Source organism: Seriola aureovittata, chromosome 17, assembly GCF_021018895.1.
Source record: "Seriola aureovittata isolate HTS-2021-v1 ecotype China chromosome 17, ASM2101889v1, whole genome shotgun sequence".
NCBI lineage: Eukaryota > Metazoa > Chordata > Actinopteri > Carangiformes > Carangidae > Seriola > Seriola aureovittata.
This window is the reverse complement of record NC_079380.1, coordinates 15,406,316-15,422,307: the sequence shown is the minus strand read 5'-3', so window position 1 is coordinate 15,422,307 and position 15,992 is coordinate 15,406,316. Positions and strand designations below refer to the sequence as shown.

The window sequence follows — 15,992 nt, the reverse complement described above, 5'->3', positions numbered from 1 at the left end:
ACTCTTGCGTTTGAAATATGTGGGGAATCTTTGGGAGAATATTGATTAGCCAAACAATCAGTGTCTCAGCTGACACATTTGGACACTGTACGCTGACATCAGAATCCATGAATATTACCAAACCCAGAGTCAGCTGTCAGAGGGGTGAGGACTGGATGAGAGGGGGAGAGATATAATGACAGGCTTTGACACTCCTTTTCTGTGGTGCACTAAAGCTAAACATTATCATAGCATTTCAAAAGACCTTTCACAGGAGATCAGAGAGAGAGAGAGAGAGAGAGAGAGAAGTAGATAGATAGATAGATAGATAGATAGATAGATAGATAGATAGATAGATAGATAGATAGATAGATAGATAGATAGATAGAAATGTGTAATACAGGCACTTGTTGCTCAGCAGTGCAAAGTTAATATTTGTGCAAAGAGGATGAAATGCAATGTTTGTTTCACTACATTAAATAAGGAGACTTGCAAAATAATGTGGCATTTACATGCTGAGATAAGAAAGAAGTCAGCTGGTTAGTGACAAATAAATAAAACATGTGAATAACTTGGAAAAGCTCCTTCTCTCAGACACACTCACACAAACTCTTCCCTCCCCTCCTTGTGACTTTGATCATGCAGCTGACAAATTGGTTTATTACAAATGCAAAAAGCTTCATTCATGCCAGTATGAACACCAGAGTAAAGACATGCTTAATGCAAACCTGAGCCAGATGGAAGATTTTCAAACCAGCGGGGAAGCATTTAAGGAGTGTGCTTCTTGGATGGCTTCCACTGGAAAGGTGCCTCAGGCTTGATAAAACTCTTTACCGTTAGCCGGATCAGCAGACTGGCTGATTTCACCCTACAGTTCAGGTTAGAATAAAAGCTGATTAGTGTTAGTGTGAAAGCATCGGATTAGAATTAAGGGTAAAACTAACAATTCACAGATAAAAGCTTTTTAACAGAATGAACCACTTGAGGTAACAGAGGTACAATATCTAAATGACCTCACTTAAACTCAGTTCAACTCTCTACAGCAGTCACTATACAGAAACTACAAAACTAGAAAGAATAGTGCAAATGCATGGGGCGATGTATGCCCCAACGCTTTTCTAATACAGTGTCACATATTATATGGGTTACATTAGAAATCAGTCTGAGCAGGAATAAAGAGCGGTGTGAGGTTACTAGATCTGTTTCTGCTCTTTAAGCTAATATTTCTCAATGGAGCTCTTGCTTTAATTGCTATGGGTAGGTTAGTGTCTTCATAGAGCCAAGTTCCCACATGCTGCTGAATGAATGAAAGTTACTTGAAATTTTGAAAGATCCCCTCCAGACATGTTTAATGGTTCTCTTTGGACTTGCGTGGCTGACCATGTGACCATTATGTAGCCTTTAAGTAAAACACATTTATGAGAGAAGGGACTTTAAATGCTATCAAAATATGCTAAAATTTACTGTTTGAGAAGTTTTCAAATGTAAAGTTTGGAGCATAAACCGGCAAAATAAATAAGTAGAATAAAAAAATCAACCCAACAGTTTTTAGTCTTTGAAGCCTTTTTATGCAACTGAAATTGATTGATTATGTAAAACAGGTGTTTTATTACTTGTTTCTTTGTTTCAGTCTGTTTTTCTATGTATTGCTATTTTCTGTAATTGCGGTCCAGATGATCATTTAATGTTTTCTTTATTAATTTATAAGTGATTGGATGTTTTGATACAATACATCAATTAAAACGTTGTGACTTTTTTTTACTTCCGCTTCCTGATGGTGGCGCCAACTCGCCGCAACACAGAGGAAAAGGAAATTCTGGTAAAAGTACTACTGTCTATGAGAGTAAAATCCACAAGAAACAGACCGTGACGTATCAATGAAGGCACCCTGGTGTGTGTAGTACGCATGCGCACAGCTCCATAGTGCCTCTTCTCCATTGATTTAGCTGGCTCTGAACGCGCATGTGCCCAAGTAACAGTGACGACAGTGTCCGCACCTTGTGTGTTTTCTGAGCAACATCTGAACAAAGGCCTGCCCCTTTTCATGAGGATTTCTCTACCGCCATCGTTACTTTACGTGTAATCACGATTACTAAATCGGATTACGATACTTTTATTATATTTCAAGACGTCGGCAACAGTAGAGGTAGCGTCCGAGATGGATGTGGATCAGCTTGAAACCAGCGGCGAGACCAAATCGGCCATGCATACTTGGCGTTATCGCCACCATTTCACGTACAAGGCAGATCAAGGAAAAAATATCATCGTCCAGTGTAATCTGTGTCTGCCGAGGGTTAATCTGCTTTCCACGTCGAAAACCTCAACATCAAACCTAAAGAAGCATTTAGACGTGAGTTACAGAAAGTAATATCACTGTAACGATATCCCACACCCGTCAGGTTAATGTTTGAAAGAGTCAATGAATGAATAGCAACCCTCGTGATTAATAACGTTACATTGTAGCTGCATGCTGATTACCAACTCATGGCGCTGGAGGCTCTTTATGTTCAACTTTATGTTTAAAAAAAACTGTCATTTTATTCGAGATAAGTGATATTTTGATTTTTTTTCTTTTCTTTGCAGATGAAGTTTGTAAACTGACACAAACTCAGAACATACAAATGGCACACCTCCAGCAACTAACATGAAGCACCCTGCGTTTTGTCTTTCAGAGAACACACTTGGGCTGTGAAGCAAGTCCTGATGCCAAGAGGGGAAGGAAGAAAGAAGAACGCAACGGCGAGGAAAGTAGGCACTGCCAACTCAAAAAACTTAAAGCAGAAATCATCTCCAAGTGCATGACCCAAGCCAAGATCGATGATCTAATCTTCAACTTCATTGTGGAAGACTGCCAGTCATTTTATGTGCTGGAACAGCCTGGCTTCAGGAAGCTGATTGCGGGCTTAACTGAAGGGCTGAAATCCATGGACAGGGTGACCTTGTTTACAAAGGTGGACCAGGGCTTCTCCAGGATGCGAGAGGAGCTGATGGCAAAACTCAGCAGCATCCAGTACGTGTGCACCACGGCTGACATCTGGACAGCCAACAACAGGAGCTTCTTTGGGATGACCTGTCACTGGATCGACGGCGACTCTTTGGAGAGGAAATCTGCTGCTCTGGGGTTTACGCGGCTGCAGGGCAGGATCACATATGACACCATTGCTGGGCGAATACATGACATCCATGTGGCCTACAATATCGAAAGCAAAGTTCAGACCACAGTCACTGACAATGGCAGTCCCTTTATCAGTGTGTTCAAAGAGTTTGCAGTGGACGGCCAGGAAAGTGACGATGACATTGGGTTCTACGAGAACGTGAGCTCCCTCCTCGAGGGTGAGCCCGAGCAGGACATGCTTCTGTTTCTGCCCACTGTACAGCGCTGTGCATCACACACCCTGGAGCAGATTGTGACAGAGGACTTTTGGCAGGCTGTGTCACAGGGGCCCATGTGCCAGCTACATTACAGTACAATGGCAAAGGTGTTTGCCATATGGAGCAAATGCCACCATCTTCAGGTCGGTATGGATGCAGCAGAGGAGATAGGAAAGATGGCACTTGTTGTCCCCGCTGTTATACGCTGGAATGTGGAGTACTGTGCTGTGCAGAAGATCGTCTCTCTCACTGAGCGGGAGCTGACGGAGCTGTGCGCCCGCCTGGAGGTCCCGCGCCTGCAGCCAGAGGAGATGGCCTTCCTGAAAGAATACGCGACTGTGTTCCACCCGCTCGCTTTTGCACTTGAACTTTTCCAAGCGGAGCAGAAATGTTACTTGGGTCTGGTCATCCCAACTGTACTCAGTCTGAAAAACAAGTTAAATGAGCAGAAAGACGCAGCAAATTACTTTGCTGATGTAATCAACGCCATTGTAATGGCTATTGACGTGCGGTTCCAGGAGCTGTTTGCCAGCACAGAAGCAAAGTTTGCAACAGCGACTACTCCTCAGTTTCGTTTGTGGTGGATGGCTGCCTCTGAGAGGGAGGAGATGTGCTCTCTGCTGGCCACAGAGGCATCTCAGGTGGATCCCTGTAATGTAGCCGAGGCAAACACCAGCCGGAATCTGTCCACCATTGAATCTGAAGATGATTTCTTCAGCTACGGGCCTGTGAAGCCAGCGACTCAGATCCAGCAAAGGGGAGTGATGGACGAGATCCGCAAGTACATTGAAGGAACGGGGAAGAGCCTCGAGTGCCTGCAGGACTTTCCTCGAGTGAAGCAGCTTTTCCTGAAATACAACACCACCCTGCCATCCACGGCCCCCGTCCAGCGTCTCTTCAGTCAGAAAGGGAACCTGGTCACGTCACAGAGAAACTTTCTGACTGACGACTACTTTGAGCGCATTCAGCTTTTGAGATACAACAGCAATGTGTGCTCTTTGAGCACCGAGTGAATACATAGCTGGTGACTCTCTCTCTCTCTGCCTTTTTAATTGATGCGGAATCAAACCACATTGTGCTTAAATCATTACAGAAAAAAACCCTGAATTAATACATCTCATTTCAGACAACTTAGCCCAGATGTGTTTTCTAATATTCCTCCCTTATCTGTTTTGATAGGCATAGGTTATATCTTCCACTCCAGAATGGCCTAATGAAAATATCTAATTGACAATCATAGAAAGTGACATTCAAGGACTGAATATATTGACAAAAGAATCTTTTTATCTGTGCTATTGTTGTGATTTGAAGTAGCCACAGGGTTAAACTGAAGTGATTTTGTCTTTCAGTTAAGCTAGTTTGTTTTTTCTACAGCTAATCAATGAGAATGCATCTCCTGTCTGTATGTTTTATATCATATATAAAGAGACAAGAGCCTCTTATTGTTTGTGTCTCGCCTTTTTTCCATAAAAACCCATTGGAAACCTGAAGTAATTAAATTAGTGACAGGATGGGATCGGCTATCTGACTGCTTCAACACATGCTGATTACTGTTTCAAAGACTGTTTGTGTGAAGAAAACAGAGCGCACACGAACGCCAAAATTCCAATGACTCCCGAGTGTATTCCTTGTCATGTGCCCAGATGTCAGTTAAGAGTTTTTGTCTTGTCAGACAGCTGCCTGGAGACCAACAGGAGGCTGTCAGAGCATGCTAACACACTCGCACACAAACTGAACCGGAGCTGTCGAAAACATGACACTTGTGAAGATGCAAAACCAAACCCTAAAGAGTATGAGAAGCTATGGGATTTGTTTTTTCTTCTTTTCAACATTATTGCATGTAAGACCCTCTATATATATCTATATATATATATATATAGATATATATGAGATCTATATATCTATATATCATATATATATATATAACTGATTTTCTTTGACTTTGCCTGCAGCAGTCACAAAGGATTAGAAATATAGAAACCTCCCCAGCAGTGGACTGCTGTAAAATTGAGCTGCTCCAAAATCTATTCTTCTTGAGCGACAGACAGGGTATTGGGATTCTATTCAGCAACACACCAGCTGATAAGGAGAAAACACAGCTTGAACAACTGATTGCAGAGAAAAAAACACACTAAAGGTGTGTGGCTGAAGGATTGCTGTAGTAAATAGAACTGTCATGTTGATAACACTCTTAACTAGAATGGCTCTCAGTAGAGCAAATTCCTCTGCCAAGGCCAAACATTTTCTTCCACCAGATACAGATCGTTATCTGGACTTGCACCACACTGTACAAACTCATAGATCTCAATGCCATAAATGTGTTTGATTTTTTTACATTGAGGAATTGATCAAAATGTAAAAAAAAAAAAAAAAAAGAAGCCCTATCTCACAATATTTATTGATTAAAAAAAGTTCCTGGATCTGCACCTTTTACCAGATCCGCTTCACTGGCCCATGTCTCATTCCTCCACCAAGTTTGGTGCAAATCAGTTCAGTACTTTTTGCGTAATCCTGCTGACAAACAGACAGACAGGTGAAAATAAAACCTCCTTGACCGAGGTAAATAAATTTTTTTTTTTTTAAATTTTACAGACATATCTCACAGCACTGGATGTCAGTCAATGTTTACAGCCCTATTTTGCCATTCCACAGTTATATTTGTACAAAAGTCTGATTGACACAGGATTTTAGGGGCCATATTGAAATTGATATTTAAGTGCTTTGTGAATATATGTACCAATATTAATATTCTTTACACAGTCCATAACGTAAGTAATTATTTTTTATAAAGTTGTTTTTGTGATGAGTGTGATGAAGAAATGTACTGGGTAGAACATTTTACAGTTGAAAAATAAACGTCTCTACTCTCTGGTGGACAAACTATAGGATAGTGACTCTGTTTCATAACATATCTTTGGCATTTCAGTTCTTCAGTGTCTTATTTTATTGGCCAGACTATATGAAAATGTAAAGGTTTGGCTTAAAACTGCAAATTTAATTTTAAACATTTTCAGAAATAAATGTCAATTGAAGCTTTAACCAATTATAACATCCCAGGTTCTATTCCCAAACCTTATTTTGTGTTCAATCCTATTTCCTTACTGCTGCTCAAGAGATGCAAGCCAGGTGGAGTAGAGATTTTTCCAAAGACGAGAGTTGTTGTGTTAAATTTGTCATGCAAGAACCACCTGTCTAATGTTTCTCCCTCTCGATGTACGATGTGAAGAGGTGCAGCTCTGTGTGTCCATGGATAGGATCTGCAGGTGAATGACGTTCATCAATGACATTATGTTTGGAAATGATCCTATATTTATAAATGACAATCCTGCCACCTGTTGGACACAGAGGTGCACTTCATTGAATGCCTCTTGTTTGATCACTTAAACAATAATTGTTTAAGTGATCAAACAGTCCAATAAAAGAAACCCAATGCCCCAGTTCAAAGTTTGATCCAAAGTGGAAGTTTTAATGGCTTCAGAAAAACAACTGGTACAAAGTATTACCTTTGAAAACAGCCAGTAATACCCGCCAGCACATATTAACACACATAATTTAGAAGAGGATCATGTTAGGCACAAAGTGGGTGGAAGGTGAACAGTGTGTTACACTAACAATTTCTGTCAGTACCTTTGATTTAATCCATCACCAAGCCCTTGTCTTTACAGTCCTCTCATGCTTCCTCCCTTGGACAAAATAATCTAGATTCTCTTGTTATACAAAAGCAGCATGGCAGAGACAAATGCTCTTATTTTAACCATCAACCATCTTGCTTCTACTGAGTCTTTGTCAGTTCAGTGATATAATACAGTAAGGAGGGAAGCATTAGAAAGCCTTCCAGACATGGCTGTGGTATTTTAATATTCTAATGCCTTTCTCTCACTTTGCTTGGTTAAGACACCCTTCTGGTGTCTGGTCCTGGGACAGCCCCAGTCACTGCAGAAGTAGCTTGGCAGGGCCAAAGTGGCCCAGGTTCTCGCAGGACTTGAGCCAGCGCTGGACATTGGCGGGAGCAGAGGACGCTGAGCCACTTTTCAGCACGCAGCAGTAGCAGGCAATGTCAGCCAGGGAGAACTCCGGCCCAGCCAGCCAAGGGTTGCGGCCCAGGGCGGAGTTCAGGGCCCGCAGGACGGTGGCTCGCTCCTTGGCACTGCCCTCTGCCAGCTGGAAGAAAGCTGTGTCCACCCAGCTGTCCACCAAAGTGGCAAGAGCAGGGTCGCTGGGGTAGGGAGCCAGCAGCTTGAAGAGGAAGCGTGCCACGCTGGCCTCACCCTTGATCGGACACATGTTCTGGATGCTGAACTTCATTTCCAGTTTAGGGACTGTGGATAGGGCAGAGGAGAAACGTGGCACATGATAACAAGAACGCAAGTATTCACAGCATCCACATCATGTGAAAATGCTGATCATTGACAATATGAATGCAAAGCTTGTAATGGTTTTTTACAGCATTTTACAGTATTGTACATGATTTTATGTTACTTGAAAAGCTAACTTTTATGTATAGACCTCATGAAATTTACATGATTTATAAAGTAGTAGTACAAAGCCTTTTTTGTCCCAAAAGATGATTTGAACTTTTTAAATTAATTTTGTCACATTAAAATGTTGCAAAACTTTGTTCCTGATGGATAAATTACTGACATCATGGAAAGCTTCTCAGATGGCTTTATGTTTGACTACGGTTGTTATCGTTTTTCTTGTCCTCCGCCCACCCCTTAACACACACTTTCTCTCACTGTGGCCTTACCATCTTTCCATATGAGGGTGAAACCCAGCTGGAACATGTGGCGGGCGTAGCTGTCGGCGTGACGTGGACCGAGACAGGACAGGAGCTGTGGCGGCACATTGGAAACTGAGGAGTGGACGTGGACGGTGGAGAGCACCCGATAGCGCTTAGAGAGCAGGCTGTGGAGCACCAGCAGTGTCAGAGGTGGTTGTGCCGGGTTGGCGTTCACGACAATGTCACGGAGGGCACCTTGGTCCTGATATAAAGAAGACAGAGGTAAACAGGCGCAGAACCCAAAATAAAATCTGTATTAACATTTGTCTTCTATAATTAGACCAAAACAGCTTTGACAAACAGGCTGTCATCAGTCCACACCCTCACATCTGCCTCAAGGAAAATTCCATTATGAGCGGATTGTGCCAGTTAGCAGAGCGTTTACAACTTGAAACAATAGACAGGTACAATGGGTAGGATCAGAGACAGCTAGGACCAAAGAGAAAATGCCATGGACTGCATGGTTCATGTAGGAAAAATTCTCAGATAATGGAAGTCCAACAGTATTACTCCCAGTTTCTCACCTTGCCAATTAGTGTGTCCAGGTCCGTGGTGCCTTTCAAGGTTGTGGAGCTGAAGCTTTGGGAGGAGAGGCTGCTGCTGACTGTCAGGTCCAGATCGGCGTCTGGGGTGGTCACCGTCTTGGCCAGGCCCTCCACGGCTGCTTTCAGCTCGTACAGTTTCCGCATGATCTCATCCTGCCGGGCCTCCAGAGCTTTGACTGCTGGGTCCACCTCGCCATTCTGGAAACCAGAGAAATAGCTGTTTAGCCAAAAACAAGAATGGACACATTTACAGTTTAAACGATGTGAGCATGACCTTGCAGCAGTTTTACAGTCTGGGTGTAAAGTGGAATCCCAATATTAAACTGTCCTTTCACAAATAACACTGACAGAACACTGAGAACGTTTTTACAATATTCTCAGGCTAGAGATAAACCGTAAAAGTACACACACACACACACACACACACACACACACACACACACACACACACACACACACACACACACACACACACACACACACACACGAGGGATCAACGAGACATCTCACGAAGAAATCTGAAGACTTAAATAGATGGGGTTTCAGTTTTGTACCACAATGTCTGTCTCACATGAAAATCAGTGCGCTGCAGTGTTGGAGGAGGTATCCAGATACTCAAGTAAATCTAGCAATATCACACTACATTGTACTTAAAGGTCCTCAACGTTGTCTAAAAACAATAGTCAGCTTCTAATATGAGCACTGAAGCAGGTGTTGCTTCTTGTTATCATTCCTCTTGTTCATACTTACCATTCACAGATCTCTTCTTAATGCACAGTCAGTGTAAGTGATGGGGGACAAAATCCAGTTCTCGTTCTGAGTAGAAATATGCTTGAGTGGGAGTTTTTTAATGCTTATATGAGGCTTCAACAGTTTGAGTTGTCAATTTAAGTGTTTTAATGCAAAATTCCCATTTTGCGTTACTGTCCCTTCACTTCAGCTCAATACATTTACAATGTCAGGGGTTACAAAAAACTAACTTTGGAAGATATCCACTTGATTTGTCAACCCAGACTGCTGAAGGCTCAGATTTAGAGTCAGATACACTTTGGAGCATGTTTCTACTCAAGACGAGGACTGGAATTCCTCCTCCATCAGGTACACTGAATCTGTATTCAGAGGGGGCTTTTAAAGGCCAGTATAAACAGGAGGACTGATTACAGAATGCAAACTTCCTCCACACCTTACTATTGCTTTGAGACAGAAAATGTGAACTTATGCTTTATGTAACAAACGTGAAAGTGCTCAGGTGAAAAATTGCTCATTATAGTGTGACATTATTACATTCTTATAACAATATATTATATCATTATATTATTATATACTGTATACATTAATGTTGCTCATGTGTTACTGTGTAAGTAGAATTTAACTATTGAAGTATGTCATATTTTATGAGTTCTTTAAGTTGTGTGTGTACAGTAGCTGCTTTCTATAGCCGTCACATAAATGTAGTGTAGAAAAAAGCTACAATATTCCCTCTGAAATGAAGTGGCATGAATGGAAATCCTTAAACTGTACTTAGTACAGAACTTGACTTACTGCACAGCTGGAGCAAGAGTCTCCTAAGAGTAGTTACACTATCAATGACAGGGCCTTATTATATATTATCATGACAGTGTCTGCAAATGCAACCAAGAGTGGAGACAAGCTACTCTCACAGTGTCGTGACTTTATACCGAGGAATAATCTTTAAATTAATGTGGAAACGTTGTTGCATCAGCTAGGAGTGACACTACTCATTGTCCTGACAAGCTAAGTTAGCCAGCTAGCTTGGCTAAAGAGAGTTCGTGCTAGTAAACCGTGCGAGAAGCGGGAGGCGAGGAACAGAAAGAACTGCGGGCAATAGCGAGAGCAGAACACAAGCTAATTATTTGAAGAAGAAAATGAAGCTTGTCGAAATGAAATCAGTTCACAGTTACCTGAAGCGCGTGTTCGGAGGTGCAGCTGTTCCCTTGCTGCGCGTGGACATTTGGTAACTTGTACATGCAGGTTGGCAAATCAATCTTTATGTCACCCCCACAGATGGGCTTTACCTGGTACATGGACATGGTGGAGGACAGTCTGAGCACTGTCAGAGATAAACAGTTAAAAATAAAGTCCCGGACACAGACGTCTTCTGGAGGTGTGGGATGTTGACAGGCAGCAGCAGCAGCTACCAGCCGTACCGGTCAGACAGGAAAGAGGCCGCAGTGACGTCACATCCGGTGAAGTACAAGTTTATTTATTTATTTATTTATTTGAGTGGTTTTTTTTTCTTGTTTGTTTATTAGATTGAAGCGTAATGATATTTTTTAATTACTGACAGAGAGTATACAATCATCGAGACTCACAATTACACTACATGTCACTCTCTGCCTGTATTATCCCAAATACACTAGAGGACGCCACAGTATAATTTCTCACATCCTATCTTTGCAAGTGCAGTGCAGGAGGTCAGAAGTCAACAGAGGGTCTGGTCTTACTCATGGATGTATTACTGAAAAGTCCTACCGAGCACAGGCCAAGGAGCCCAATGATCTGGGCCCACAAAGAGAAATATGGCAACAAAGAGATGCATTTACATGTCTGTGCCAAGGGATTTATTATTTCATAATCCATAATCCATCCATCATACTGGTATGATCTTATGAATTTAACCATAATTAAACTAAGACAGACTGATTAAGTGATGATGATGTAAGCTATAAGGTTTACAGTGGCAACAACACAAACTGAAAATACTGTATTGTGTGCATTTGTCTCCATGAAGGTGATGCATGGAATAACTGTCTGTTTTTAATTTAAAAACACAGAAAATTTGACACTGATAAAATACCCATTAAATCATTTTATTGCTTTCACTCCTAAAAGAAAAAAAAAAAAACAGACATTTCCCCTAACATGTATATTGCTGGAGATCAAATGTACTTTTGAGGGAACATCTTGTCATGACGTTTTCCTATCAGGGCAGTGAACCCGTACCATTAACGACATCACCAAGTGATGTGTTGTCAGAAGTGCAGCATGCTGGCAAATTCCAGCCTGTAGAAAGCAGTACTACTGCAGTTTTCTGCCTGACATGATTCAGTGGGGATTTACAGTTTGATGCAGTTCTTTGGTAAAATCAGTTTGTTTGTTTGTTGTAAGACAAGTGGTACTCTTCTTGGGTGTGACAGTGATATAACACAAAGCAGGTACCTCCCATGCAAAGGTAATCAAACAATATCCACAAGAAAGCCTAGGCATACTGCTTCATTAAGGTTAAAACAGTTAAAAAGCCTTTAATATAGTAGCTACTCGATTAAAAACAAGTCGAGCTTGTGTCAGAGACTTCAGGTTTTTGATTCTGAGAAATAAGGTGTGTGGTCAATACGTGTTGGTCTTGTTTTTTATCTTGTAGGTGTCATAAAAAAAGATTTGTACTTTTACAAACCAGTATGCAAATACTTTTGGGGGGAGTTACTTTCCTTTCTTGTGGACATCACAGTCTGTCATTTTAAATGGTTCAGTCCAAAACTTTACATAGTTTCTACAGAGAATTAAGTGACATTTCAGTTCAACAGTTAAGTAGAGACAGATTAGGAGGATTGTAGGAGAGAGATGACATCTCTCTGCTCTCTTGTGGCCAAATAGGTAAACAAAACATTTCAGATCTGTCTGCTTCAGCTCTACAGCGGTCAACCTGTTACACCAATCAAAATCAATTAGCTCAGTCTAGCCAGTTCTTATTCAATCACAAGTGATCTTTTGACTCAATCAAACCTGGCAATATGATCCTTTACCAGGAAGCAATTGAAGAGGCCATGACTTTGCCTGACACCAGCCTCTCCTTTGGCATGTCCCTTTGCAGCCACCCTCTTCTCTGTCACCTCTCTGTCAGAGAAATCGGCTTAGTAGTGTTTCACACTGGAGCCACATCCTCTCCTCTTCAGCCACCGTGACAAGAGAAGTTTAATGAAAATGCACAATTGAGTTTGATGTCCCAACAGCTTGTTAACCCTGAATAATTCACTGTTCGCTGAAGTCTGGCAAAAGACAGGGAAGGAGGAGTATAGTGGTGATGGTGAAGGGGGTTGTTGGGGCCTACCTGGCAGCTCAGCTGAGCTAATAGTCAGATCTAATGGCCAGACTAAGACCTCAGCTAGAAGTTGAGACTGCAGGGGGAGCTGAAACCTGACAGTTCAAAGTAGCTCTTTAAATCATGTAGGAACAAGGGAGTCTGTCAGACTGTAGGTAGCTTTGGAGGAGGGTGGGGGTGACACAGGCCTTGTAGGTGCTATCTTACTCAGGTACAGTGTTACTGGGTCACTGATATAGATAAAGAGTGTGTGAACTGATTATAAATTATATGTGGTAGTCAAGGTGTGTTGAATTCATAGAGGAGTTTTGACATGGGAAGGAACTGATCATATTTCTGTACATGTAGAGTGTTTAGTCTGTGGGTGTGCTGGGATAGGATGATGTTGATACACAAAGTTTGTTGGTTTTAAATGTATAAGGAGATTACAGGTAAATCCTTATTTTTTGTTCAACCTGTGGAATATACTATTAAAAGGTGAGGGAACATGACCAGAAATTAAGTGCAAAAGAAAAAAAGATGGCCCTAATAGCAGTAGTTGTAACGTTTGTTGATAAAAATGTCCAGACTTATAGCCACAAATTGCATTTTAAGATGCAGACTCTTATAATACTATTATATACTCTTATAATTAATGTTGTCTGCATTTCAGAGTGTTTTCTTTTGAGTTGACTCTACGTATAACTACTTTGACATTTATGGATGTTGTAAGGTGTTTACCGACCAAACTCCACCTAGACACATACATTCTTTAGTTGTCATCTTCGACCAGACAGTTCACCTCCATTATTCAGCTAGTCAAGCTAGGTTTGCCTTGTATGACACTCACCATCTTATCTGATTGTGCCTTCTCATTTGGAAAAATCTGTAAAGTACCTGTCTACCTTTCCACGACAGCCATTACTCAGTCTGAGGGTGAGTCAGCACGTGTAACAGCTGCTCAAGGGGTTTAAGCAGGGTGTGGCTTTTAGTTCAAATTGCAAACTTGCATTGCTCTAGTTAATAGACATAGCTCGATGTATATATAAAAGCACAATTAGCGGATGTTCAAACAATAGGATCAAGCCATGGTGGAAATAGATTTCGAGAAATCGCCTTCCACGAATGCCCTGGTTGTATCAGGAATGGCCATCGATACGCGCGCGGCCTATCATTCATTAATGAAGGGAAGCTACACGCAGACATCATAAATAGAGGCTCAAGACTAATGCTTGTTGGGGAACAGTGGCAGTGCTGTCATCCCCTGCATTATGGATAGAGTTCCTGCACAGAGTTCACAATGCCCATTCAGTCATCCTAACACGCCAGTTAAATCTTTTACGACCTTCCTCCCTGTTCAGACTATCAGGTAGCAACATCTCTGATATCTCCAGGCTCCAAAAGACTGGGAATGGGTGAAAATATGATCAGCGTTTGTCACAGCAAACCCTGGATATACAGGCCACGTCCAAATGGTTCAGCTTCCCATTGCCTTGTTTGCCCGTGCACATCGGTTTGTTATCAGCTGAAGATGGGGTGCACATTAAAGTTTCACACAGACTTAATCAGTAAGGTGAGCCTGACACTCCTTTCTTGATATGAGTTTTTGGTGACAATGAAGCGAGGGCATCAATTATTGAAGTGCCAAGCAGACAAGCAGGCTAGGCCTATGTGTCCATCCCAAAGGGCTTATCCAGACATATTGCATGGCACAGTATTAGCAGTCACACAGCATGTTTAAATATAAAAGTAAAGTTAAGTTAAGTTGAGTTAAGCTTGCTTCCTTACTTTTTTTTTTCTGGTTAATCTTTTGTTTGTCACCTAATGCTGCATCCTCACATTTCAAGGCGACTACTGCTGCTACTGCTATTACTACTACCACTTCTTTTGCATTACTGAATTCAGCCCTTTTAACATTTTGATTTTATATATTGCAACTTCTGTCTTTAGTCCTATAATTTTCAGTATACAATATTACAACATTGCTGGTCATGTCCAGTATATTTATTAGATAATAGGGTTAGAAAAAAAATGTATTCTATCTATTTCTCATGGCATGACCCATTTTCTCAGATATTATATTTAACTGAATATTTTATTTGGAACTCTGCTTTAAACTAATGCTGTTTTATCTCTTGAAAAGTGGCAGAGCTCTCTTTTAAGGTAATTATTGTGGAAGAATATCAAGACCTCGTCCATGTTCACCTCGCCATCCAAAAACGGCTGTTGTTGTTGTTGTTCTCACATTGTCAGCCCATCACTGGCCTGTCACTGCTGTGGCCTCTGAGAGAGAAACACAGCTACAGTCGGCCTCTTTCTCTTTCCCTCCCTCTGCCCTTGAGTCCAGGTAATCTGCTTGTCACATTATCTTGTACTGCTGTCCCACAGAAGCATATCCAGCAGTTAGTGTCGACCTGTTGGCTCACATTTCCTTCCTGTTTACCACTTGCCGCTCCTGACCCGCAGGGGTCACAGCTCCATTGTGTGTCCCCTGGCTTGTGTTACCTACTGGCTTCCCCAACCTTGTCGTGCTTTCAGCGGTGTAGCCCCGCCGCCCCACTCCCATTCTCGCTCATCCACAGCATGTCTGCAGAGATGAGGATCAGAAACTGAAAACAACATATATGGAAACATGATGATCTAATTAATGCTGAGTCTCTGTACATGTCCTGTGTTTGTGTCTTGATACCTGGAGCACAAATCAGACATGAGGAATGTCAGTTATAATAGAAGGCAGGTTTATTTCATGACTTGCTAGTGAGACAAGTATTAAGAAAACCAACCAGGTTCAAACTTTGTAATTTTTCATCTGTGGTAACAACTAAAAAAGAAAATATCTTCCTATGAATAAATGTAAAGTAACAATAAATACTTTTAATTAGAAAGTAAACATTACTCCTGCTTCTACACATGGGAAGCTACCTGAAGTTTGCTTTTTTCATAAAGCCTATCCAAAGAATTGAAGTCTGCCATTCTTAAGCTTTTTTTGTTGGTTCCACATTGACTTGAATTGACTATAAACATCCATACATACCCTCGAGTCAGCAGAGCCGGAGATATCGTCTTTTCTATTCAACACGTTCTAACTGTCTAAACCTGGTGCCTACATTACCCACAGTTCAACTCGACCACAAACAGGTGTGTTATGCTAGTAGCGGATAATGTGGCGGGTAATGTAGCGAGCTATGTTAGCCTCAAGCAGAGATGAGGAGTGGGCTACAGAGGACTGGTAAGCTCTCTTCTTTCTAACTCCACACCCCCAGATTTCTTTTCATTT

At 41.6% G+C, this 15,992-nt stretch overlaps 2 protein-coding genes across 5 annotated transcripts in view; one reads left to right on the top strand and one right to left on the bottom strand.

The window, feature by feature from the left end:
* zgc:161969 (uncharacterized protein LOC569044 homolog) overlaps positions 1 to 4,793 on the top strand; it is a 107,576-nt gene extending 102,783 nt beyond the window's left edge. Inside the window, exons 1-2 of one of the 3 annotated variants that reach the window (XM_056401925.1) lie at positions 1,979 to 2,329; positions 2,652 to 4,793. In XM_056401925.1, the coding sequence (XP_056257900.1) occupies positions 2,138 to 2,329; positions 2,652 to 4,364 (1,905 nt within the window). In that variant the 5' untranslated portion in view covers positions 1,979 to 2,137 and the 3' untranslated portion in view covers positions 4,365 to 4,793. Of the gene's footprint in view, positions 1 to 1,978; positions 2,330 to 2,562 lie in introns of those variants that run through there. The other 2 variants (XM_056401927.1, XM_056401926.1) reach the window with 2 other exon arrangements.
* Positions 4,794 to 6,789: 1,996 nt separating this feature from the next.
* On the bottom strand, positions 6,790 to 10,864 carry aimp2 (aminoacyl tRNA synthetase complex interacting multifunctional protein 2). 2 transcript variants are annotated; one of them, XM_056401930.1, is made up of 4 exons: positions 10,599 to 10,864; positions 8,656 to 8,874; positions 8,099 to 8,333; positions 6,790 to 7,670 (listed from the first exon to the last, which is right to left on the bottom strand). In XM_056401930.1, the coding sequence occupies exons 1-4, from the start codon at positions 10,725 to 10,727 to the stop codon at positions 7,282 to 7,284; spliced, it is 972 nt and encodes a 323-aa protein (XP_056257905.1). In that variant the 5' UTR covers positions 10,728 to 10,864; the 3' UTR covers positions 6,790 to 7,281. The 2 variants fall into 2 exon arrangements, with proteins under 2 accessions (XP_056257905.1, XP_056257906.1); XM_056401931.1 differs by having other exon boundaries at positions 10,713 to 10,864.
* Positions 10,865 to 15,992: the final 5,128 nt, after the last annotated feature.